General features: G+C 35.6%; 1 protein-coding gene across 12 annotated transcripts in view; it reads left to right on the plus strand.

Annotated features, from left to right (window-relative positions):
- The window catches only part of UNC79 (unc-79 subunit of NALCN channel complex), a 238,665-nt gene that overhangs the window by 54,725 nt on the left and 163,257 nt on the right, over positions 1–20,683 (plus strand). For all 12 annotated transcript variants that reach the window (XM_077910403.1, XM_077910396.1, XM_077910402.1 and 9 more), the window contains exons 5-7: positions 1,671–1,763; positions 8,714–8,769; positions 9,445–9,574. In XM_077910403.1, coding sequence (XP_077766529.1) covers positions 1,671–1,763; positions 8,714–8,769; positions 9,445–9,574 — 279 coding nt within the window. The remainder of the gene's footprint in view (positions 1–1,670; positions 1,764–8,713; positions 8,770–9,444; positions 9,575–20,683) is intronic.

A 20,683-nucleotide genomic window follows, 5' to 3' on the forward strand; every position in this document is an offset into this window, starting at 1 on the left:
TTTCCTTGATTAATCACACTTGATCAACTTTACCATCTAAGAGCATTGACATGATCTGCACATCTTTGTATAATTATCAATACTCATTTATATTGCACAGCCAAACTAGCCCAGCTGCAAGTGATTAATAAAAGCAGATTCAGGTAAATGGAACCTAATGATCTGTTTTATTTGCTTGCCTATTTCTGTAAAGCTGTTGTAAAGGTCACCATCCATTGTGGTGCTCAAAGTCTTTTATGTAAAGAAAAGAATAGAATCACGTTAAATTTTCTTTGTTTTCTCTATTATATGACAAATCTCATATTAGTGTTTTAATGGTTCTCTCATACATGTGTTTTATTACAAGTTGCCTTATTCTTTATGGATGGAGGTGAGATTATTTCCATATATTGTACTTTAATGTAAAATAAAATAAGGCAGATTTGTGGGTCATCTGCTTTTTTTGCTGTTGCCCACATTAGTGGTTTTCTCCAGTGCGTGTAGGAAATTGAGAGTTGGCTGATTGAGGGTGTCCTGCTCACTCTACATCATTCTATTCATGCTTTCTTGACAATTTGCCACGTAAGCCTAACCATAAGGAGAGGTTTATCCTACTTCTGCAATTATCCCTGAGAAAAGGAATTCATTTTATATCTGAGTCCTTTGAAAGTTTCTCCTGTATGAGCCCTCTCTCAATTACTGGTTAGAATAATAAAGTACTCTTTGGAGACAGCAACTCTCTGGAGTATTATCTTGAATGACCTCCATCGGTGCTAGTTTTGAATGCTTATTAGAGTTACCTGATATGCCACTGAAAATGAGAGAGAAAGAAATGTAATGAAGTGTTGGATGTCATCGTAAACAAGCCACTTAAAGATGTCTTAAAAGCAGGATATAAGTGGTTGTCATGTGGAGACCATGGATACATGATTTTTGAAGAAACCAGCTTGCTTTGTGACTGAATACTTGTGCCACGGGATAAAATGTTCAGTGACAGTGTTATTCACAGATTCAAAAAGTGCTTTCTTTCAAACAACTTGGTTGGATGTGAAGATGGTAAGCTCTCAAAAGCTAAGAAAATTATTCTTACGGTAATGGAGATGCTGCTGATGAGTTACATGTGAAGGTTTGAATAAAATTGTTTCATGATATGTGGGAGTTGAAAATAATTTTTAAATTAATATATAATTTTTTATAATATGCAATTTGGAATTAGTGTGTGTGACTGAATTCATAAGGTCCCCACATTGTTTCATCTGCATCTCTGAAAGTTAGCATATTCAAGTTGGGTTCAAAATAAATAAACCTTTTATTTTTTTTCTTTTATTGGGATAACCTTCAACATGCCTTTATACTTGGGTTTGTGGAAAATTTTGTTTTCTTAAATTTCTTTTCCACTTAGATATAAACATCCTGGGAGCAGAAATCACATCTAAGTGCCTCTCTGATAAAGCCATTACATCATGCTCTGGCACTATTTCTGCTCCTTGTAGATTCTTACAAAATGTTTGCTGTTGATAACAGTCATGGCATTTGAATGCTAGGACATATTTTGTGGTTTTATTTGTGCAAAACATCCTTTGAATTGCTCGAGGCTTTTTTTTTAAGTGCTTTCTTTGCTCTCCTGCTGTATGCAAAATAAGAATTATATATAGATAAATTGAATCTAATGAAATAATGTTTTGTTTCAGTGGGATCCTCAAGGAGAGAAGGTGTTCCTGCTCATGTTAATCTGTCTGCATCATCTATGTTAATGATTGCAATGCAATACACATCCAACCCAGGTCAGTGGAAATTTGATTGGCTTGGTAATTTAAAAAACAATTTTTAAAAAAGATTTTATTTATTTATTCATGAGAGACACAGAGAGAGAGAGGGGCAGAGACACAGGCAGAGGGGGACACAGGCTCCATGCAGCGAGCCTGATGTGGGATTCAATCCCAATCCCGGGACTCCAGGATCTCACCCTGGGCCGAAGGCAGGCGCTAAACCGCTGAGCCACCCAGGGATCCCTAAAAAACAATTGTTAAACAAGATAGGAAATAAGTAGAAATTCTCATGTAAGAAGAGCTCTTCTTGGTAGATAGATAACTTGAGATGTGTCCTAAGACAGACGTTTGAGTTAAAATAACTTTCTCTGACCTGTTGCTATTAGCAGTAATCTTGTTGACTAGTATTTTTAGTATATTTGGGGACACAATTTTAGGACATTGACTAGAAATTGAATACAAGTATATAGGAGTAAGTTAAATTAGGAATATAAAAAAAATCACTGGGATTGTAATGACTATTAATATTTTGTGAATATGCTGTTCTAATGCCACACAAGTATCCTTGAGCATAAATCTTTTCCTATGTTTCTGATTATTTCCTTAGAATAAATTCATAAAAGAGGGATTAATGAATTAAGGGACTTGAAAAAATTTTAGTAGTCTCACTAATTATATGTGAGAGTCCATTGTAACCTGTCATTGAGTATTGTAAAATTTGTATTCTGGTAGACTGTTGAAGAATAATATCTTGTTTTGACTTGTATTTCTTTGATGAGTAGTGATGTTGGACAGGTTTCGCTTCCTTTCATCATATAACTATAGATGAACTTTGGGAAACTGACCTAAAAAGGCCTACTGTTGGCTGATATCACATGCTAGTATGTGAACTCAGTTTTAATTTTCATTTATTGTTTATTTGAAAAGTGAACAAATTTGGTGGCACTGTTTTCAACCTTCAACATAATTGCATAATAAATAATAATTAAGTTTTTGATGTAAGATAAGGAAAAAATGTATCATTAAAAGAATTGTTTATATATTTGAGAGAGAGAAAGGGGGGAGGGGCAGAGGGAGAGAGAATCTCAAGCACGCTCCATGGAGCCTGATGCAGAGCTCGATCCCACAACCCTGAGACTGTGACCTGAGCTGAAACCAAGAGTCTGATACTTAACCAACAGACCCACACAGGCACCCCAGAAAAAAATATTTCATTTTTAAATCTTAATGCTTCTTTGTTTGGAGTGTTACCCTTTAAATATGAGTGCCTTAAAAAAATAAATATGAGATGTCATGAGTAATTGAATCATTATATGAGTAATTAAAATGTATAATTTTTTGGAAGTTTTATCTCATATGTCACTCTGGCTAGAGAGCCCTCAAAATGTCATTTATATTTATTATACATTATATTTCAAAAACATACTTTATTTGGAGTCTAGTAAGTTGAAGTCTCCTCCTGAGGCTTGGTCCTGATAAGTTGGGAGGCAGTAAAGAGGGGGCCTAAAATCCTGTGCTTTGAGGTTAAAGGTCTGTGGGCTCATATCTGAGCTCACCAGTAAATTGCCAGTTAGTGTTAACCTTGCACAAGTTGTTGAACTTCCCTAAGATCAAGTTTCCTCATTTCTAAAATGGTGCCTTAAAATGTGGTAAGCATTTGATGAGTTCAGTGTATGTGAAGTGCTTACCTCGCACAGTGACAGGTGCATTGTAAATGCTCAATGAAGAGCCACGCACATTGCTACAATCTACCCTTTTCTTTCTGGAGTTGAATGTTTTGCTGGGAAGCCACTATGATCAGATTGTATTACTTCTGTTATTTCCAAATCTGTATCTTCATCTGTTCATGGGGAATGTGTGTGGCCAACTATTCCATTCTAAAAATTATACTTGGGACCCAAAACTAGTCTTGTGTTGGAGAAACTGCTAAAAGTGAAGCTATATCCACCAGGGGACCCTCAGGGACCTAGTGATAGGGCGGCATCATTTTGTTGTTGGAATTTTTATTGGGGGAGACAGCAGATGGCAGTTTGGTTCTTGTATATAGTCCATGGTGTATCGAGGACAGAGCATAGACCTCATTCAACTGAGTAAGTCCTTTGTTCATGCTCTGAACTAGACATTGTGAAAACCATCGAGAGATATAAGATATGGTGCTTGCTGTGGAGCTTATGTCTAATTGGAAATATTAGGCATATTCACATAAATCATTTATTTATAATGTAAGGTAGTATGTGAAAAGTATAAAATAAATATTATAGATAGTATTAATTCATCAGAGGGAGAGAACTCTGTGGATTGAAATGACCAGGAAAGGCTTCATGCCACTTGAGCCAAGTATGAGTCTTAAAATATGGATACAGTTTTGATTAATAGAGTAAGTGGGGCAATCTGGGAGGGCAAGCAGTTTAAACAAAGGGATTCTCCAGGTCCGTTCATGGGGTAGTCAGGGGACTACTGTGCACTGGATTCATGTGACATACGTATGGAGAAAGAGTGGTCTGGAACATCTGTACTTGAGAACTCACTGATGACTTAAGAACAAAATTCCAGTTCTAGATGGCTATTTATATATTCAGTAAATATCACTGAATATCTCGTCTATGCCAGACACCAGAAACATCATGGTTAGCAAAACAGAACTGACCTCTGCCCCTGCCTTCTGAAGCTTATATGGTAGTGATGGGAAAAGGCATTAGTTAAATAATTATAAAAGTAAATGTAAAGGAACACTGGGGGTGCTCAGTCAGTTAAGTGTCCGACTCTTGATTTCAGCTCAGATCATGATCTCAGGGTTATGAGATTGAACCTGGTGTTAGGCTCTGAATTGGGAGTGGAGTCTGTTTCAGATTCTTTCTCTCCTCTGCCTCTCTCTCCCCCTGTCTCTCTCTAAAAAAAAAAAAAAAAAAAAAAAGCAAATGTAAAGTTTCAGCTGTGACAAGCACTTGGAAAGATGTATTTTGCGCAAAAAGACCCTATAAAAGGGGATTTTTCTTTTACTGAAGAGGTCAGAGAGGGCTTCTCTGGGCAAGTAACCTTTTGTTTGAGGACTGAAGGCTGATGAGCATTAACAAGGCCTACAAAGGGCAGGGGACTCAGATGGAAGATTTTTCTGTGTCAGGAGGGAGCTGTCAAGCTGAGAGATTGGTTGAGCTGGAGCGTAGAGTGAGGGCTGCCTCAAGAGAAGTGAGACTGGGAAAGTCTGTGGGCCAGAACCTGCAGGATGTGTGGACTCTGTTTGGGAGCTTGTGTTTGTTTATCCGAGTCTAATGGGAAGGCACTGGAGAACTTAGGGGTGGTTGTGCGGATGTCACTTTGACTGTAGTTGAGAGTAGATTAAAAATGAACCCAAGTGGATGTAGATCTATGAGGAGCCATTGCATTTGTCTTGGCATGTCAAAAAGGTAGAGGCAATTGAGCCTAAGAAAAGTATTTAGAAAGTAAAATTGATGGGATTTGGTGAAATATCAGGTAGGGTGCCTTTATGGCTTGCAAAACTGAATGAATTGGTGCTTCTAGGAATTGAGAAAGGAGACGCTGGAAGAATACCAGGTTTCTGAGGGAAGGTTACATGACTTTGGACATCACGTTTGACATATTTCTGAGGCACTTAAGAGGAGATGGTATTCCTTGGTCTAATACAATGTTACATGTCAATTTTATCTCAGTGAAAGGGGAAAAAAACCCTCACGTAATCTCAGTAATAATTCTGTGTGTCCAAAACACAAAAATGCAAATAAATTGGCTTCCTTAAAAAAAAAAAAAAGGCAATGGTAATTAGGAAGTTGTATTGTGAGCCTGGAACTCAGTATAGAGCTCTGGACTAGAGGTAGTGAAATAGAACCTACATGTAAGTGTCCAGTGGCCTTTATGAAAGTGCATATAGATGGTAACTAAAGTTGTGTATGAGTGTGAGATTGCGTAGGAGAGAGCATAGAATGAAAAGTGGAGTGGGCTTATGATCAGGCTTTCAAGAATTCCACTCCAGTGAAAGAGGATGAGCTTGCCAAAAAGGTGGAGAGGTTATAAAACTGTTAGATGAGTTTGGGTGACTAGCACAAGTTTTCAACTACAAGAACATTCGTTGTTTACTTTGTTTACACAGTAGGAAGTCTTGCCGAGAGTGCCACAGTATTGGGGCCTGAGATGGTGCCTTTGTGTTTCTCCTGGACTTTCCCTCAGGTTTGCAAGGTGGCTGCCACAGTGGGGATCATTTTATTCTTACACAATCACATCTGCAAACAAGTAACAGGATCAATCAGGGTAATTAGAGAAAGGTCTCCTCTAGTGCCTCTTTTATCACAGAGAAAAAATATTTGAGAACGCCTTCCCCCCCCCCCCCCCCCCCCCCATGTCCCAGCAAATTCTCTCTTATGTCTTACTGGTCAGAACTGAGTCATGTGGCCATCTCTTGCTGCGAAGGACTTTGAGCAAGTATCTTGCTTTGTAGTCTGTGCATTGGGGGATGGATCAGGAAGAAAGGGTTATTGGTAGCAGCTGAGTAGCAACAGCATTGTCTGCCACGGTTATAGGAGAGGGTTAGTCATTCAGTCAAGGGAAGAGTGTTTTGGAAAGGAGACAGGTCAGCAGCACTGAATGCTGCTGAAGGTCAAGTAAGAAGTAGATTACAGTATGTCTGTTGAATTGAATGACACAGAGGTCATTGGTGACTAAAGTGATACCTGCTTCAGGGCTATGACAGGGTTGGATGACAGATTCAGGAAGATATAAAACAGGTATCTAACTAGGTGGAGGTGTCCTTTTTTTCCCAAGCGTGGGCAAATTAATGAAGCTTACTGTTTCATAGCTTCTAAGAATTCCTCAACGAGACAGACTTGGTGCCTGAGTGATGAAATACAAGTTTATCCATCAGTCTGTCACTTGCCTGGGCAAGATAGGGAACTAAGCTAAATAAGTTTTCTCACTGCAACATGGCAGTTGTGAGATAATACGTTTAAGGTTCTTAGCACAATACCCGACACATAATGAACACTCAGTGAATGTGAGCTTTTATTATGATCCTATTGGACAATTTTTTTGTCCTATATAGTTCTTGATTACACTGATGTAAGTTTATGTTATATAATTATTATTACTAGGGACTGTCCCTAATAATTCTTTTGTTAACAAGATGAAGAATTGTCAATTCTGTACATTACTCAATGCTTGTGATAAGTGGGGTTACCACTGTCACCGTATGATATTATTACCATATTATTGACTGTATTCCCTATGCTTCACTTCTCACTTCCATGACTTATTTATTTTATAACTGGAAGTTTCTGCCTCTTAATCCACTTCACTTGCTTTGCTCATCCTTTACCCTCCTCCCCTCTGACATCCACCAGTTTGTTCTCTGTATTTATGAGTCTGTTTTTGTTTGTTTGTTTTGTTTTTAGATTCCACATGTAAGTGAAATCATATGGTATTTGTCTTTCCCTGTCTGACTTATTTCACTTGGTGTAATATCCTCTGGGTCCATCCATGTTGTCACAAAGATTGCATTCTTTTTTTTAAAGATTTATTTATTTATTATATTCATCAGAGAGAGAGAGAGAGAGAGAGAGAAAGAGAGGCAGAGACACAGGCAGAGGGAGAAGCAGGCTCCACGCAGGGAGCCTGACATGGGACTTGATCCCAGATCTCGATCCCAGGTCTCCAGGATCAAACCCTGGGCTGAAGGCGGCGCTAAACCACTGAGCCAGTCGGGCTGCCCAATTGCATTCTTTTTGATGGCTGAGTAATATTCCACTGTATATTGTATATATTCCACTGTATATATATTGTATACCACATTTTCTTTATCCATTCAGCTATTAATAGACTTAGCTTAGATTGCTTCCATACCTTGGCTATTGTAATAACTGTTGCAATAAACATAGGATTGCATATATCTTTTCAAATTAGTGCTTTTGTTTTCTTTGGGTAAATATCCACTAGTGGAGTTACTGGATCATAAGATATTTACTATTTTTAATTTTAATTTTTATTTTATTTTATTTTTTTTTAAATTTTATTTATTTATTTATTTATTTATTTATTTATTTATGATAGTCACAGAGAGGGAGAGAGAGGCAGAGACACAGGCAGAGGGAGAAGCAGGCTCCATGCACCGGGAGCCCGATGTGGGATTCGATCCCGGGTCTCCAGGATCGCGCCCTGGGCCAAAGGCAGGCGCTAAACCGCTGCGCCACCCAGGGATCCCTATTTTTAATTTTTAAAGGAACTTCCATACTGTTTTTCACAGAAGGTGTACCAGTTTACATTCTCACCCACAGTATACAAGTGTTCCTTTTTTTTCTATGTTCTTAACAACACCTGTCATTTCCTATCTTTTTGACACTAGCCATTCTGACTGGTGTGAGGTCGTATCTCATTGTGATTTTGATTTGCATTTCCCTGATGATTAGTGATGTTGAGCATCTTTTCATGTGTCTGTTGGCCATCTGTATGTTTGTTCAAGTCCTCTGCCCATATTTAATCAGATTTTTTTTGTATTGGAGTGTGTAAATTCTTTATATGTTTCAGATATTAGCCTCTTATCAGATATATTACTTGCAAATATCTTCTTCCATTTGGTAGGTTGCCTTTTTATTTTGTTGATGGTTTCCTTTGCTGTGCAGAAGCTTTTTATTTTGGTGTGGTCCAATAATTTTTACTTTTGTTTTCCTCCTTTGAGGAGACATATCCATAAACACGTGGGTGAGACCCATGTCCAAGAGATTACTGCTTGTGTTTTTTTTAGAAGTTTTATGGTTTTAGATCTCACATGTAGGTCCTTAATCCATTTTGAGTTTATTCTTATGTATGGGTAAGATAATGGTCCAGTTTCATTCTTCTGGAAATAGGTAACTTCTAGTTTAATGATTAGATGAAAAGTCATACTAATATATTTTATTACGTCTCAAAGGATATTTTATCTGACATTTACAATTTGTGTTCAAATTCTATTTTCTTCCTTACAGTGTATCATTGTCAATTATTGGAATGCCTCATGAAATATAAGCAAGAAGTCTGGAAAGTAAGTTTTAGGCCAAATTTAACTCATAGCCACAAACTCAATTTATATAACAGAATAAGAATATTTGGCCTATTCAAACAGGCCAAATTTATTGATGTCTTATTATTTTAGTATGGCAGAACCTGAAATTCTTTCCTTCCTGGTTAACTTATTTAAAGCAGAAATGATACTTGAAGAATGCAGTGGCCTGACAGAAAAAAAATAATTGGATGGCTCTATTCTTAGAATTTAGCAAATACTATATTACATGGCAATTTTATTTCATTTGAAATGTTGCTCAAGAACCTGTCTTTTTTCAAATAGGAGATGTGAATTGTTAAGAAATGGGTTTTAGGAAAATATTTGAAAAATGCAGTGTTTGGCAAACTGATTCATTCTATTCTAAAATCTTCCTTTAACATTTCCCAAGTAGAGAAGAATTTGTTAAAAGACAATGTAATTTTGATCTTTACCTGGAAGGGAGGGGAGGTGCTTATTTATAGGACCCATAAGCAAATAAAAAAATAATGTTTTCATATGGTCTCATCTGAGAAGCATACCTGGATGATGAGATACCAGGGAAATGAACCACCCAGCCCTTCTGTTAGAATTTGCATTGCTTTGGTAATATTGAATGAGCTGTTCTCATCTTTATTTGATGATGCTAAATCAAAGTACACTTCCTGTTTCCTTTAGGATCTTTTGTATGTGATAGCCTATGGGCCTTCACAAGTGAAACCTCCAGCTGTGCAAATGCTGTTCCATTACTGGCCCAATTTAAAGCCTCCTGGGGCAATAAGTGAATACAGGGGCTTGCAGTACACAGGTAAGAAGGGAATAACCCTGTCATGCCCCATTTTATTTCTCTTATGCCACATTTACCTCACCTACTTATTTTTTAAAATCTTGCTGGATTATGTGCCTTTAGACATTGTCATAAACCCTTTCTGAAACTGGGTGGTATAAAATACATGAATGAAAATTGGTTTCAAAAGCCTCTATGACATCATAGCAAATTGCTCAAATCTCAGTGTCACTCATCTGGACTGGGGTCCTGACTGTGGCTAACCTTAATCAGAGGTGTGAGCTGTATATATGGTCTCATTTATTTGGGGAATATAAAAATTAGTGAAAGGGAATAAAGGGGAAAGGAGAGAAAATGAGTGAAAATATCAGTGAGGATGACAGAATATAAGAGACTCCTAACTCTGGGAAACGAACAAGGGGTAGGGGAAAGGGAGGTGGGTGGGGTGACTGGATGACAGGCACTGAGGGGGGCACTTGATGGGAAGAGCACTGGGTGATATGCTATATGTTGGCAAATTGAACTCCAATAAAAAAAATAAATAAAAAATAAAAGTATTAATCCAAAAAAAAAAAAAAGAGGTGTGAACTGTGAGTGTTGTTGCAGATTTGCCCACCATTTGGTAAAATCCCAACTGGCTAATTCTGCTCGAATAAGACTTGCATATTCCACATTTCCAGTTCATAAGCTAAATAAAAATTAAGTGACCTTGTGAGCCTAGTTGGGCAGGAAGAGTCAACAATTGGTGAATATTTGTATAACTAATAACCAATAAGTAGATGTTGAATTTGAATGTAAAGACCTATACTTACCAAAAAACAAACAAGCGTCAGGTCCTATGTGTTGTTTATGTTTACATATTGTAAAATCAAAGAAGGAGCCTATGGCTAACAGAGTTTCTGATGATAACCCTGACTACCCTCTCTCTTCACTACCTCTGCAGATTTTTATGAAAATAGGGGAGGTGGATATTTTGGCAAAGTTAGCTTTTATTCTGGTTATTGTGAGATTGTATACTGATGCTCTGAGAATCTCCTTCTTTCTTGGTATTACTTGTCTTTTCAAACGTGATTTGAGGTGGTTCTAAGGGGATTTAATTTAATTCAGGTGTCTCATTTATGTTCCTGATTAAAGCCAAATGTTAGAAATAATAACACCTGTTTTTTGGGCTTTGCATGTCTTTGGTGGGTTTTTTCTAAATTCAGAACAAATAATACTGGCTTTAGTAGTAGCAATAATGTTAATTAAAACAATGAAGGTAAATAGTAAATACCTTTTTAAAAAATGGAAATTGGTATCATTGGCGCTTTAAATCATGGATAGTAGAGAATGTTTAAGAGTTGCTAAGTGGATAATTTGTAAAAACAGGAAAAAAGTTGGAAGCATTAATAAAACAGATGAAAGGACTGAAATATTCAACTTCTTCTCAGGAAATCCCTGAATAAGCACTTACGTGATATATGAATGGGGAACTGGTATCAAATGAAATTTATTTACTTGATAAATATCTGAAGAGTGGCTATTATGTGCCAGGCACTATTTCTTGATGATGTAAGTACCAACTCAGAACCAGACCCCATGGAGCTTAGTGCAGTCTGGATATGGAAAATGATTTGCTTATTCAACAAATATTTATGAGGTGCCTTCTATGCCAGGTGTTAGTTTAGGCACTGACTAGTAAACGATGAAAAAAGCAGACTAAAATCACTAATATTTTGGTGTGTACATTCCAGTTTTCTGGGAAAGACCAGGAAACCACTATAGTATAGTAAGTGCTAAGATAGAGCAAATATAGAGAGCTGTGGAAATATGCAACAGGGGCCTCTGACCTTACCCTGATGGTGGGCAGGTTTGGGGAGGGTTAAATTGTCAAGGAACATTCTTGAGTGAGTGACAGATAAGCTGATAGCTGAAAGATAATGCATACTCTAGGTGTCAAAGGGAGAGTGAATCATGAGTGGATGAAATGTAGATTTGAGGCAGAAGGAAATAGCATGGGTTCAGACTTGGGGGTCAGAGACAGCATGATCCTATGTAGGAGCTGGAACAGGTTATGTGCAGTCAGACAATGGAATGACAGGAGGAGAGCTGCTAGCGATAAGCAGGAAGCCTTGTAGGGCCTGTGAAGGGCTTGGGATTTTATCCTAACAGCAAAGGGAAACCACAGACAGGTTTAAAATGGAGAAGCCATACGATAAGCTTTGACTGTTCAGAGTAGCCCAGAAGCCTTACAAACTGACAATAGCTTCCATTTACTCCCATGCCTGTACCCACTGAGAAGAGCCAGTGAAACCCATCTCCCCAGAATAGCTCAGTCTGTGCCTACTAAGATCAGAGTGACTCTTTCATCTTCTCTGGGCTCATCTGAACAAGATGTCTCTGTCTACCGGCCTCTGTCCTTCAGTCCATTCCTGTGATCATACCTCCACCCACTTCCATTCTTCCCACAGGGTGCTATTATGTGTGTGCTACCTGCCAGGCACTGTCCAAGGCCCTGGGGAAGCACCTCTCTGGGAGCCCCCGTTCTAGTGGGCTGTGGCATTCTGTGTAGGAAACAAGAGATCATGGAAAAAAATTAATCGTTCCAGCTTATATGTTACTATTTATCTAGCAGTTGTTTGTCAGGCATTGTTCTAGTTGCTTCTGTCTCACTTAATATTATAGCCTTCTCCCAACTGAACACAATTATGGACCAAGCATCATACTGGGTTTCATAGACATTTTCTCAATTAATCCTCACAAAAATCTTGAGAGGTAGATTTTCTTATTTCAGTGTTAACAAGTGATGAGCGATACACAGAGTTTGAATGACATCCCTAAATTCATACAGAGAAGAAAGGAGCACAGGTTGAATTCGAACTTGGATTATCTTCATTGAAAATTCACATTTTACTGTCCTAACAGTATGACATTACTTCTATCAATTCAGTCCTTTAATTAAACTTTAGCTGGAACATTAGAAATTTTTGACAACATTTGCTACAATGAAAGATGCACTGAGGAGTATCCTCAGTATTTAGATGGCACTTCAACTCTATACATTATTCTTAATAGTAAAAATTATATGAGTATAGAATTTTATGGGCTTGGAAACAAAAATAAAATACTTTGTTAAGGACCAGCAACTTTTGTATGCTTTCTGAGTGATTTATTTCTTTTTTAAAAAGTACAAGTAATTTTTTAAAAGGAAACTTTGCTTTTAGAAAAATTATAGAAATATATAAGAAGGAAAAAATACTATTGCCCAGAAATCACTGGTGTTAATATTTTGGTATATTTTTCTCTAGTTTTTTTTGGTGCATATTTTAAAACAAAATAGAGATCATATTGTATATAATTATACAAGATTTCCTTCCCAAGCTTGTGTTGTGACATTTTAAAAATACAGAAAAGTTTAAAGATTAACTTTATGAGCATACTTATAGCTCATATAGATTTAGATTTAATATATTATTAGTATTTAATAGATTATTAAATATATATAGATTTAATAGATTAAATAATTATTTTATTATAATAGATTTAATAATTATTAGTAATTAACCATTAGTTTAACTGTACATTTATGTATATATAAATTGTTTATTGCCTTTTAAGGATAGTAACAGGAATAATTATAGCTCCTATGAAGAAGATCAAATAGTGAAGATTTGGTAATCTACAGTGTTTACCTCTTTTGCTATTTATGAAGAACAAAGACTGCTTCATTTATTTGGTCATTAAGTGTGAATCTTAGAGATGCAAAAATTATAGGAAATTTCTTGGCAATGGAAATAGCTATTATGTTGTTCTATAAAGCTCAGCTTCTGTGGGGAAAAATAAATTATTTAGCCTTTTTTTTTTTTTTTTTGTGATGGTGTCTCAACTAGTAAATAATTTAGATCAGCACCAGTTGTTGTATAGTTTCCATCTGAACTGTGAAACAAAAGATGTGGCACAAGATACACATTTCCAAGACAGAGTTTGTTGGAAACATGATAAAGAATAACTAAAGATAAGCACTACAAGGTTAGACTTTAGTCTACGCTACCAGATATCTAACTTGACATAGTACTGTTGGATTCTTGAGTTGTATACAAGTGCAAGAAGGTCCACCTTTTATGTTGTCACTTCTCTATTGTTGACTTCTTATTTATCTTTTTGTTATTTTATCTCCATGACTTTTAAAAGGTGTTTTAAACCTTTTATATTTGTACAACATATGTGGAAAACCACATAAATTATAAGTGTAATGGGAACATTGCCCACCATGTCTACCACCATGATTACCTTCTCTTTCTATCCCAAGGGTAATTACTAAATTGACCTCCAACATGAAAGATTAGTTTTGCTTATTTTTGAATTGTATATAAATGGAATCATACATTATTTATGTGTGTGTATGTGCATGCGCGTGAGTATGATTTGTCTATGGGTTGAGCATAACTATGTTTCATTCATTTTTATTGCTATATACTACAAAATGAATGTACTATGGGTATATGTATTGATTTTACTATTAATGGATATTTGGGTTGTTCCTGCCTTTTGGCTATTACAAGTAATGCTGCTGTGAATATCCTTCTACATATCTTTTGGCGCACACATGCACACATTTCTGTTAGATATATATGCCTAGGGTGGGATTACTGAATCAGAGGGTATGCATATATCTAATTTTTTTTCTTCACACTCTCCTCTGCATATATCCAATTTTATTTGAGATAGTTTTCCAAGATGTGTTGTACTAATTTATATTCCCATTACCATGTATGTAAGTTCTTTTTGTCTATATTCCAAAAAGTGATACTTTTGGGTGATACTTTATTTTATTTGTTTTCAAAATTTTAGTCATTTTTGAGTGTATGTAGAAGTATCTTACCATGATTATAATTTGCATTTACCTGATTATTAATGACATTGAACAATTTTTCACGTTTATTGACTATTTGGATGTCCTCTTTACATAATCTTTGTCAGTTACAGATGTTATAAAATATCTTTTCTTATTTTTTTACTCTATCAATGGCTTTTGATTAGCTGAAATTCTTATTTTAATGTAATCAAATTAGCAATCTTTTTTATATCCTAAGAAAATTTTTCCCTTATACCAAAGTTATGATATTGTTATCTTCTAGAATATTTGTTTTTTTACCCTTTAAATTTAGATGTATCTGAAATTTATTTTTCTGAATGGTGTGAGGTGTAAGGGTCAATTTTTTTTTCTCTATGGATAGTAGACTCAGCATCATTTATTTAAAAACTTGTCCTTTTTTTACTGCTCTGTAGTACTGTTTTTGTCATAAATCAAGTGTCTATTTAGGGATGGTTCTTTCTCTGGATTCTTTATTTAGTTTAATTGGTGTATTTTTCCTTTTCTCAAAATCACACTGTCTGAATTAATGTAGTTTAATAATAAAACTTTATATTCTTCAGTACAAGTCTTTCTATCTTGTATTGTTTTCATTGTCTACTCCTGCTTTCTCTTCTTCCCTTTCTTTCTCCTTCTCCTGATTTTCTTCTTTCTCTTTTAAGGTTATTCCAAGCTATTTGCAAAGTTAAAGAGTCTGTTAAGTTAAACACACGCAAACACTCACCTAAACTATTAGGATTTTGACTGAGAATGCTGTGAATCTATAGATCAGTTTTGGGAAATGACACCTTTATAATATTAAATCTTCTAATTCATGTGCTAGAAGTATATCTCATTTTTTAGGCTCCCTTAATGCTGTTTTATAGGTTTTTTTTGTGTGTAGATGGCTTGCCTATATCTCACATAGTATATTCCTACCTGTTTATTTTTTTGATGTTATTGTCAATGATATATCTTTAAAAAATTACATTTTCTAACTCTTCATTGCTAGTATATAGACATGCAATTAATTCTTGTATATTGGTCTTGTATCCAGCAACCTTGTTACATCACTTTTTAATTCTAATAATTTATTGAAGTTTTAAGAAAGTGTACATATGTACAATTATATTATTGCTGAATAATAGTTTTTCTCCTTTTCAATCCTTAAGTCTTTTATGTCTGTTGACTTATTGCACTGGCTAAAAATCTTCTGTGCTATGCTGAGTTTTAACTTCCCTCTTGACTCATTTAGGAGGATAATGATTAATTTCTAAACATATGAGGATTTTCCTTGTGAAGTTTTGTACTGATTTATAGCTGATGCCTCTGTGGCCAGACAACATACTTTGTATTATTTCATTCCTTTAACACTTTTCACACTTTGTTTAGAGCTGAGCCTATGGTCATTTTGTAAAGTTCCGTGTACTTAAAAAAAATCACTTGTATTTGGCAGTCTTTAGATACTGTGTTCTATATATGTCAAATAAATAAAATTTAATTGTGTAGCTCAGATCTTCTATATCTTTATTATACTTTTGTCTTTTTCTTCTATTAGTTACCAAGAATAGAATTTAAAATCTATGAATGTGGATTTGTGTATTCCTGCTTGTAGTTCTATCAGTATTTGCTGTATAAATTTGAAGGCTGCATTATTAGGTGCATACAAATTTAGAATGCAACATCTTTCTGGTGAATTGAAACTTTATGCATGTCTTTATCTCTAGTAATGCTTATTTGTGTTAAAATCTACTTTGTCTTAGACTAATATAGCTATGCCAGCTCTTATGAGTGTTTGCATAGTATAATTTTCCACCTTTTATTTTCAACTATTTTATAGTCTTATATTTCATGTGTATCTTGTAAGAAGCATACAGTTCTATATTTTAAACTCAATTTTCATGATTTTTGCCTTATGTTTGAAGCACTTCAAACATATATATATATATATATATTTTTTTTAATTTTTATTTATTTATGATAGTCACACACACACAGAGAGAGAGAGAGAGAGGCAGAGACACAGGCAGAGGGAGGAGCAGGCCCCATGCACCGGGAGCCCGACGTGGGATTCAATCCCGGGTCTCCAGGATCGCGCCCTGGGCCAAAGACAGGCGCCAAACCACTGCGCCACCCAGGGATCCCCAAACATATATATTTTTATATATTATATTATCATATATAATATCATATATTATATATATTTTATATTTATATGTTTTATGTAATTACTGGCATATTTGATTTTAAATCTGCCATTTTCTATTTGCTTTTTATTTCTCCTGCCTCTTTTGTGTTCTCTTTATTTCTTCTCCTTTTTGCCTCTTTTGTACTGATTGAGCATATTTAAATATTCTTTCTTTGTCTTATTGAGTTACTCAGTCTTCTGTACTCTCTTAATCATTACCCTAGAGATTATACCATGCATTCATGACTTGTCGGTGTCTTCTATAAATTAGTACTTTTACCCTTTCCTATAAAATGATAGAAGATTTTAACTTTTTTTTTGCTCCTCCAAACTTCCATGCTATGCTTTTGTGCTCTATTTTTTACAGTTTTAAAACATGTAATTATTATTGTTCTTTGCAGTCAATATTCAATTTTTTTTCTGTTTTTTTTTCTTTTTATATTCCTAAGCTCCCATCAGCTGTATTTATTTTTCCTTAATAATGAGCTTTCCATATTTCCTTTAGTGCCCTTCTACTGGGAATAAATTTTCTCAGTGTTTGAAAATATCTTTATTTTGACTTGATTTTTTTAAAAAAATATTTTATTTATGAGAAACATAGAGGCAGAGATGCAGGCAGAGGGAGAAACAGACTCCTTGCAGGGAGCCTGATGTGGGGCTCGATCCCCAGGCCCGGGATCTGCGATCATGCCCTGAGCCAAAGGCAGACGCTTAGCTGCTGCGCCACCCAGGCATCCCTTGACTTGATTTTTTTTAAAGCTATTTTCTCAGTATATGAGATTTATGGCAGTAATTTTCTTTTCACACATTGAAGGTATTTCATGATCTTTTCATTTTCATTGTTTCTATTAAAAAGTCAGCTATCACTGTTGCCCTTTTGAAGGTAAATTGCCTTTTTTATTTTGAAATTTGTCTTTATTTTTTTTTTTCTATTTGGTTAGCATTATTTATTTATCTGAGAGAAAGAGCACAGAGGGAGAAGAGAAAGGGAGAAGCAGACTCTCTGTGAGCAGAGAACCTAATATGGGGGCTCGATCATAGGACCATGAGACCATGACCCAAGTGGAAGGCAGATGCTTAACCGATTGAGCCACCCAGGCACCCCTGTTTAGCTGAAATTTTAAAAATATCTTTTTCTAGTTTTATTGAGAAATAATTGACATATATCACTGTATAAGTTTAAGGCATACAGCATGATGATTTGATCTACATAAATTGCAATTCTTGTGATAGCTTCAGGTAATATCCATTATCTCATATAGATACAATATAAAGAAAAGATAGAAGAAAAGAGAAAAGAGAAAGTTTCTCCTTGTGATGAGGATGCTTAACAACTTTCTTGTATATCGTATGGCGATGTTAACTGTAGTCATCAAGTTGTACATCACACCCCTGGTACTTATTTGTCTTATAACTTATTTCCTCCAACAGTTCCCCCTACCCTCATCTTCTTCTTCCTCTGGTAACTACATCTGATTTCTTTTTCTATGAGGTGTTTTTTGAAAGTAAGATCACAGTATTTGTCTTTATCTGACCTATTTCACTTGGCATAATGCCTTCAAGATCCATTCATGTTGTTGCAAGTGATAGGATTTCCTCATTTTTCATGGCTAAATAATATTCCATTGCATACATTTATTCCATTGCATGTATGTACTTCTTTATTCATTCATCCATGTTGTACACTTAAGTTATTTCCATGTCTTGGCTGTTATAACTAATGCTGCAGTAAACATGGAGGGTGCAGATATTTTTAAAAAATATTTTATTTATGTATTAGAGTGAGAGAGAGAGATCGTGCACGCAACCTGGGGGGAGTGGCAGAGGCAGAGGAAGAAGCCGATTCCCCAGTGAGCAGGGAGCCTGAGGCGGGCTTCATCCCAGGATGCCATGGTTGTGACCTAAGCCAAAGGCAGACACTTAACTAACTGAGTCACCCAGGTGCCCCTGGGGGATGCAGATATCTTTTTGAGTTAATGTTTTCATTTCCTTTGGATATATTCTCAGAGGTAGTATTGCTGGATCTTATCGTAGTTTTATTTTTAATTTTTTGAGGCTGCTCCATATTGTTTTCCTTAGTGACTGTGCCAATTTACAATCCTACCAGCAGTGCACAAGTAATACATTTTCTCTGCATCCACACTAGCATTTGTTATCTCTTGTTTGTTTGATTATGGCCATTCTAACAGGTATGGGATGATATCTCACCATGATTTTATTTTATTATTTTATTTTTTTTAGTTTGCATTTCCCCAATGACTAGATGTTGAACATTGTTTCATGTGCCTGTTGGCCTTTTATATATCTGCTTTTAAAAAATGTCTATTCAGCTATTCAAGTTCTTTGCCCATTTTTTAAATTGGGTTATTCTTGTTTTTGGTATAGAGTTCTATGAGTTCTTTATATATTTTGGATATTAATCTCTTATCAGATATACAGTTTGCAAATATTTTTTTTCATTCTATAGATTGTCTTTTTATTTTGTTGTTTCTTTTGCTGTATAGAAGCTTTTTAGTTTGATATATTGTCCCACTTGTTTGTTTGTTTGTTTATTTATTTATTTATTTTTTAATTTATTTTTTATTGGTGTTCAATTTACTAACATACAGAATAACCCCCAGTGCCCGTCACTTCCACCCCCCGCCCTCCTCCCCTTCCACCACCCCTAGTTCGTTTCCCAGAGTTAGCAGTCTTTACGTTCTGTCTCCCTTTCTGATATTTCCCACACATTTCTTCCCCCTTCCCTTATATTCCCTTTCACTATTATTTATATTCCCCAAATGAATGAGAACATATAATGTTTGTCCTTCTCCGACTGGCTTACTTCACTCAGCATGATACCCTCCAGTTCCATCCACGTTGAAGCAAATGGTGGGTATTTGTCATTTCTAATAGCTGAGTAATATTCCATTGTATACATAAACCACATCTTCTTTATCCATTCATCTTTCGTTGGACACCGAGGCTCCTTCCACAGTTTGGCTATCGTGGCCATTGCTGCTATAAACATCGTGTCCCACTTGTTTATTTTTGATTTTGTTGTTTTATGTGTTGGATCCAAAAAATCCTTACCAGGACCCATTTTAAGGAACTTTATTCCTATGTCTTCTTCTAAGAGTTTCACAGTTTCAGATCTTACATTTAAGTCCTTAATCCACTTGAGTTAATTTTTGTGAGTGGGCTAAGATAGTGGTTCAGGTTCATTCTTTTACATATGAATATTAAACTATATCAGTACGATTTGTTGAAGAAACTATCCTTTTTCCATTGAGGTATTCTTGGCTTCCTTATCAAATATTTACTTGGCTGTATACGTTTCTGTTTTTTCTTGGCTTTTGATTGTGTTTCATTGCTCTATTTGTCTGTTTCTGTGCAGTACCATACTGTTTTGTTTACTATAACTTTATAGTTAGTGTAGTTTGAAATCAGAGAGCGTGATGCAGGGATCCCTGGGTGGCTCAGCGGTTTGGCTCCTGCCTTTGGCCCAGGGCATAATCCTGGAGTCCTGGGATCCAGTCTCACATCAGGCTCCTTGCATGGAGCCTGCTTCTCCCTCTCCCTGTGTCCCTACGCCCCGCCCCGTGTCTCTCATGAATGAATGAATAAAATCTTAAAAAAAAAAGAGAGAGAGAGAGTAGGATGCCTTCTGTTTTGTTCTCCTTTCTTATTTCCATATACATTTTAGAAGTGTTTTTTCTACTTCTGTAGCAAATGCCTTTGGGATCCTGATAGGGGTTGCATTGAATCTCATAGATGGCTTTTGGTAGTATTGACATTTTAATAGTATTAATTCTCCTAGTCTTTGAACATGTAATACCTTTCTATTTATTTGTATCTTTGATTTCTTTCATTAATGTCTTAACAGTTTTCAGAGTAGAGATTTTTCACCTCTCTGGTTAAATTTATTCCTAAGTATTTTATTGTTTTTGATGTTATTGTAGATGGGATCAATTTTTAAATTTCTTTTTCAGAGAATTAATTGTTAGTGTATAGAAATGCTACTGATTTTTGTATGTTAATTTTGTATCCTGCAACTTTATTGAATTCATTGCTTAGATGTAACAGATTTTTGGTTAAGTTTTTAGGATTTTCTATATAGAATCATGTCATT

This window comes from Canis aureus, chromosome 9, assembly GCF_053574225.1.
Source record: "Canis aureus isolate CA01 chromosome 9, VMU_Caureus_v.1.0, whole genome shotgun sequence".
Lineage (NCBI taxonomy): Eukaryota > Metazoa > Chordata > Mammalia > Carnivora > Canidae > Canis > Canis aureus.